The sequence below is a fragment of the Alligator sinensis genome, unplaced genomic scaffold (assembly GCF_000455745.1).
Source record: "Alligator sinensis unplaced genomic scaffold, ASM45574v1 scaffold498_1, whole genome shotgun sequence".
NCBI lineage: Eukaryota > Metazoa > Chordata > Crocodylia > Alligatoridae > Alligator > Alligator sinensis.
The window spans coordinates 898,548-904,934 of record NW_005842469.1 but is presented as its reverse complement, the minus strand read 5'-3'; the positions used below and the strand labels follow the sequence as shown (position 1 = coordinate 904,934).

The 6,387-nt window shown below is 44.9% G+C and overlaps 1 protein-coding gene across 1 annotated transcript in view; it reads right to left on the bottom strand.

Moving 5' to 3' along the window:
• STRAP (serine/threonine kinase receptor associated protein) overlaps positions 1-5,775 on the bottom strand; it is an 11,398-nt gene extending 5,623 nt beyond the window's left edge. Inside the window, exons 1-5 of the mRNA XM_006030868.3 lie at positions 5,415-5,775; positions 4,438-4,573; positions 3,304-3,385; positions 2,977-3,049; positions 1,542-1,638 (exon numbers count right to left, since the gene is read on the bottom strand). Of these exons, the coding sequence (XP_006030930.1) occupies positions 1,542-1,638; positions 2,977-3,049; positions 3,304-3,385; positions 4,438-4,573; positions 5,415-5,526 (500 nt within the window). The 5' untranslated portion in view covers positions 5,527-5,775. The remainder of the gene's footprint in view (positions 1-1,541; positions 1,639-2,976; positions 3,050-3,303; positions 3,386-4,437; positions 4,574-5,414) is intronic.
• Between the last annotated feature and the right edge of the window lie 612 nt (positions 5,776-6,387).

Sequence of the window (6,387 nt, the reverse complement as noted above, 5' to 3'; positions counted from 1 at the left end):
ATAGACAAGCACCAGACAAACTGTATGCAGGGGCAGGAGCTTCTCCCCCTCCCTTCCTGCACCCCCTGAACAAGCAGCGGCTCTGTCCTGCCCCCTCCCCGGCCCCAGCCCACCCCGCACAGATCTGGGGGGCACGTCCCCCCACTGCCCCCCTAGATGAGCCACTTGCAGCTCTGTCCTGTGCCCCTCCCCACCCATCAGGCAGCACCTGCCCCAGCCTCACTCCCTCCCTCACTGCAGGGGCTTTGATCTGCCTCCCGCATACCCCTTCCACCACACCAGACTTACAAGCTGAAGAGCTGTGTATTGGAAATCAGATAGGTATCCCCTGATATGCCTCCTTAAAAATTGGCTATCAGTTTCGGCCCCCAAAAATCTCTATCAGCACACCCCTACTTTAAAGCTGTTCAGGTATTGCCACCAGTCACCTATAGTGTTAAAAATTCTGTGCACTGTGACTAGTTTCCTAAGCAATACAGGTTTCTAGTGACAAAGCTAAAAAGTCTTGCTCAACTTCATCATTGGCAAACCAACAGCATTTTCGTGTCAGTTCCAAAGGAATTAAGACCAATACAAGCATAATATCTAAGGTAAGTTAACTTTCTAAATATATCTAGGATAGTCCTCTAGATGCAAGCCAAACACACAGACCCAGGGCCTCTGCCATTGCTGCTCCTATCTTTGCCAAGATTCAGCAGGGATTAAAAAACAGGTTCTGGCCTATTTGGTGTGCTGCTAAAACTGACAAGAAACTGTCACTTGCTGACACAGCTTAAATCGAGTCAGGAAGGGAAGATAACTTCAAATCCTTCCACCGGGAGCTGGAATAAAACAGAAGAAATCTATTACCTTAACACTACAACTGATAAAGGACTAAGGGTTTTATAGCAAAGACAGCACCCTAGCCACAGCAGCCAGAAAACTGAGGAAGTGGTAGATTCTCACAGCTTACAATATGGGGGGGGGGGGAGTGAACAACACCTCCCCCTTTCCAGCTGACACAAGGTTTGTGGGGGATTTCCTATCTACCCAAGAGGCAAAAATCAAGTAATTAAAGATAGGGATACATTCTTTGTAACAATCCAATGCTTTCCCCACTTCTCATCACTATGACACATTAGGCATATACACCAGAGAAACCTAAGAACTGCTGGATGGCAGACACAACATGTAAAAATCAGATGGCAACAAAACAATTTCACCTCTTAGTTAACTGGCATACCAGAGCTAAATAAAAAACACACACTTAACATTTCTCATCAATTCTCATTATAGAACTGAATATTAAGAAGGGTTCAAGATATAATGCAATGCCACCACATATGCAAGCAATAATCAGGGATTTTGTACAACTTGATTTTTTTTTTTTTTTTTTTTTTTTTTTTTTACCAGCTATGTTTATATACTCCAACTACACCAAAAAAAAGCCTGATCATTAAAATGCATAACTTGGGTTTAAATTTAAATTAGCTGCACTGCAACCTGATTACATGATGAAATAAAATAAATATTTCATAAGTATGAAAGTTACTGTTTCCTACCGGACAGTTTTATCATCAGCTGAAAGGATCTGTTTGTCATCACTGCTCCAGAAAGCCTTTTTAAGGCCTGAATTATGTCCACTAACCACCTGAGGTTCTGAAGATGAAAGCAAGTATTTTAGTACATAAAACAAAAGAAAAAGGAAAGAGTCTCATGACTCAAATCACTATTTATAAGTGCATGTAGCTAATCATTAATAGTGGGGGGGGGGAAAAATCAACAACCAGCCTTGAGAGTAAAGATGAAAGATACTGTCACAGTATTTGGAATTTTTATCCTGAATTTAAAGAGTAAGGGTGAGAGAAAACTAGAGTTTTCTTTTTTTTTTTTTTTAAAACTTAGGATATAAATAGATATACACATCCTTTGGAAACCTCCAAATATAACCCTGAGGGAAGCAAGAACTATTTAGGAGCACTTAAAAATGAAATTATTCCTGTTACATATACACGGTCTAGAAAAATATGACAAGAAACCCCCTGGTTCCTCCAGCAGTGATTGTCCCCTTACCCCCACATTCCCACAGGAAGGGCAGGGGGGAGATCAGGATTGTGTCAGTGAGCGCTTTTGTGAGCGCTCTGCACCAGAGCCAGGATTCTTAATCTCCAGCCCCATAACTGCACTCCTTCCCCACCTCTGGTGGGGCAGCAGAATTGGGAAGCACTCCAGGAGAGCAAGTGTGAGGTGGATAGGACAGCCTTCATTGACTTCAGCTCCATTCGCACTCCCTCCATGTAGTTGCAGCTGCACTTTGAAGCATTTTAAATGTTAAGGCTATTCCTATACCCTTAGAGAAATTGCACTGGTTTAGGTTCAGTAACAGAATTAGTTAGAGTTGTATAAACTATGCATGGACATTTGCTTTTGTGTTAAGAGCAACTTATTTGATTTAGCTCAAGTCCACTATGAACATGTGTAATTAAAACTGAAATTAGAGCCCCTTGAACAGAAGAGTGGACACAGGTTTGAGCTACTGAAAAATCTTAAGTTGAACCAATGCAACTTTACTGCGCAGTGACAAGGCCAATGTAATCTAAAAATACTGTGGGCAATTCAAAAGTACCTTATGATAATCAATGTAACAGTTACCAATCACATAACTGCAAGATGTGAACAGAGCCCAAGCAAACACCTGGAATAGGTAATTTCAGAAGTTTTGACAACTAAAATAAAACCCTTCAAATCAAACTAATATTGATTGAAAAGAGCATAGGATTTAAGAGCAGTGAAACTCGAAGGCTGCTAGAGATTTCCAGTATGTCCTATTATTATAGGAATTTGTCTCAATTCCATGACTACTAACTGGGAAAAACAAGACTCCCAATATTTGTAATTCATGAAATTCAGCAGATCTGATCATTTTCAAAGCCAGTTGTATAACAATAAAAAAAAAAAAAAGAACTTTAAGTGGGAAGATTTAAAAAGCAGACTTACCTGCTTCTGGCTTGCTCAAGTCATAAATACGCAACAATTTATCTTGTCCACCAGTCAACAGATAATTGCTGTCCTAAAATAGCAGAAAACTAGAGTTAGGTTTCTCAACTGGAAATGTGGGTTACAGTTAAAACGCGGGATGATTTTTCAGGCAATCTACTACAGCATACGTTATATTTAATTTATCCCTTCGAAACACAGAGCAGTTAACATGAACCTTCCATTGAAAATAAGCATAAGGAAATAAGGGCCGCAGTAATTAACTATATCCAAGAGTTTCACTCCCTAGGGGAAAAAGTGGGGGTTTGAAAGGGAAGAGAACAGTACCTCAGTAAAATCCACACATTTCACAATGTGCTTGTGAGCCAATGTCATTAGTTCATCTCCTGAAACAGCATCCCATACTTTGCTGAAAGACAGTACAAATGCAGTTGTATAGTTACTACTAAGTGCATTGCAACTAAACTGGCTATTCAGGTTGCAGCAAGATTTTCCTGAGAACATAATGTAGTGGTTATACATAACTACTACACTCTGGTAACACGTAAAGCCCAACAGTAGAAATGCTTAGTGTTTAAGAACGAAAACTTCAGAATTTCCAGGGGTGTAGGTTGTAGCTGTGTTGGTCTAAGGACATAAGCAGACAAGAAAGAGTACATACCAACTACTGAAACTTCCTTATCCAGACGAAGGGTTTTTGAACCCGAAAGCTTGCTTAATAATTGTTTTCCAACTATTTAAGTTGGTTTAATAAAAGATATCAAATTCACTCAAAGAACCTTGTCTGCCTTAGAATTTCCATTTCTTTAATTCCTTTGTACCACTCCAAAATAAACAGCCCTTTTCCCTTTAGTAGTAGGTTTGAAAAATGTGTCTGCCTAAAATTATGAATCACTTGTACATGATCTGCACTCACATTCTTATTAACTATTATACACATACTCTGAGTAGTCTGAACAAAGTTAAGAAAATTGTGTATACAAAAACATTAAGCATGCATGTAAATATTTAGCAAGTTTACAAGAAAATAATTTAACTTGAGAAAAATTAAGTGACAGTAGGTACCAGAAGTCAAATGGGAAAAAAAGTGAGAAATGGCAGTTAAAAGAACAAAAAAACCCCATACTTCTAGAAGACTTTAGCATCCGATATAACTGCAACACAAAAGATTAGAGGCTATCTAAAATTGTTGTTGGTAGACAATTATGTTATTAGTCTATGTCCATAAAAGTAATCCATTAAGCCATCTCTACAGTTTAACTACCATTACTGTATTACCACAAATATCAACAACCTCACTTTCTATACTTTTTAATACAAGTCTCTGTAAATCGGCCAGGTGTGTAAGAAAGGCAAATATATTTAATGCAGAAACTGCATTTTAAAAAAAAATTACAAAATTCTAGGATTGCAAACTGAAATCATAATACAGTCAAATTTTAGACATGGTTAATTACTTACGCAGTAAAATCTGCAGCTGCTGTAGCTGCTTTAGTGGCATCCTTGTTCAAAGTGGCACCCCATACGGCACCTTTATGACCCATAAATGTTCCAATCCAGTCTCCTGTGTCACCTTGACGTAGCATAGGTTTGCCATCTTGGGAAAAAGAAAGATTAACAATCAGATAAAATAAATGTACTTAACAATGACTAACAGATCTAAAGAACTCACCCACTACACTCAACTTACTGCTGCTCCTGCCTCTGCGGCACTGTCCCTCACTTCAGGGGCCTCGATCTAGCCCCCACCCCTTCCTTCCCCCATGGATTGACCTGCTGGGCTAGGGCACGCACATGCATGCACACAGGCACTCAGCCCCCCACCCCACCCCAGCCTCGGATTGGCTCCAAAAGCCTCCGAGATCAACCAGTGGATTGAGATCCACTGGTTGGTGACCACTGACATAGAGGGTCCTCTTAAGGAAGACGATTATTTGGTCAAGGCAATGAGTATGTGCAAAGGATAGTATCCTAAAAAGATACAAAAGAAAGTTGTACCCAGGGGAAAATCAGGGACAAGATAAAGAGGCCATTTGCTGCAATGAATGCACTGCAATCCCGGCAGTGGTGTCAAGCCACAGACACTTTATTCTGAAGGCAGGCACGGGTGGGCAGGCACCTCTGCGGTCCTCCCATCAGATCCAAATCCAGGACAGAAACAGAACTTTCCTCACAAGCAGGACCTGGGCCTCTGGGGCCCAAGTGGAAAGCAGCCGCCCACGTCCTCCCATTGCCCTAACCAATGGGGCAGCTACGGCCTGGCCTTCCCCCCACCATGTTGACCGTGACCCCTACCCATGCCTCGTATAGGACACGGGGAGAAGGAAGAAAGGAGACACCCCCCCCCCCGCGGCCTGGTCGCGAGCGGGGAGGGTAGGACGAGACAAGCCGCGCCCCCCCAGGCCCGGAAGAACGCCGCCCCCGCCTCCAGCCCTCACCTTTGCAGGCGCTGATGAGGAAGTAGCCGTAGGGGGTGATTCCGCTGAAGGCCAAGTCCACCACGGGCCGCGTGTGGCCCGAGCACGTCAGTGGGGTCTGCCGCATCGCCATGGCGGCGGCGAGCGGGAGAGCGGGGTCGGCTGGAGCGGGCGGCGGCAGGAAGGGGAGACCGCGCGCGCTCGCAGGGACAGGCCACGCGTCGTCGGCCCCCCACAGCCGGGCAGGAAACGGGGAGGCGGCGGAAGTGACAAAGCGGAAGTCACCGCCGCCGGCGGCGGAAGTGCGTCTCTGTAGGGGAGACCGGAAAATGCGGACTCCCTAACCCCGCTCCACGTGACGACTCCCTCCTACCCTACCCGCGCTTCCCTGCCCGAGACAAGGGCTCGATAGTGGGTGGGGCCTCGCGCACCGGCCCCTCCCCTGGGGCGGGGGCTGACGCGGCCGCAGTTGGACGCTGTTCGACTTGCAAACACGGCTCCGAAGCTGCAGCCCGCAGGCCGTGCTGTTCTGAAGCCTGTGCCGCAGGCGGCTGCCCGCCTCTGTTGCTTTTCTGTCAAAATGTGAAAATAAACCGACGATTCGTTTGGTAAATCTGACCAACTAAAATGAAGAGACCACATTTACCCAGAGAGCCTTGTCTGCCTGTGTCCTTAGACCAGCGTGGCTACAATACACATCCCTGAACGCAAGCTGGCATTTTCTGAGGGAGGGGCGCCGTGAATCTAACCAGGCTGAGAAACAGGCGCCCTCCCTTCACGCTCTCTCTTTTCAGCCTGTGGTCCGCCGACCTCCCCCGGGCGACTGGGGACTTTTACCTAGATTTCATAGACATGAGGGCTGGAAGGGACCTTGCCAGATCATCGGGTCCTGCCCCAGGGGCAGGAAGTCAGTTGGGGTCAGGTGACCCCAGCAAGATAGGTGTCCAGGCATTTCTCAAAGCTATCTGGAGTAGGTGCTTGCGCCACTTCTGGG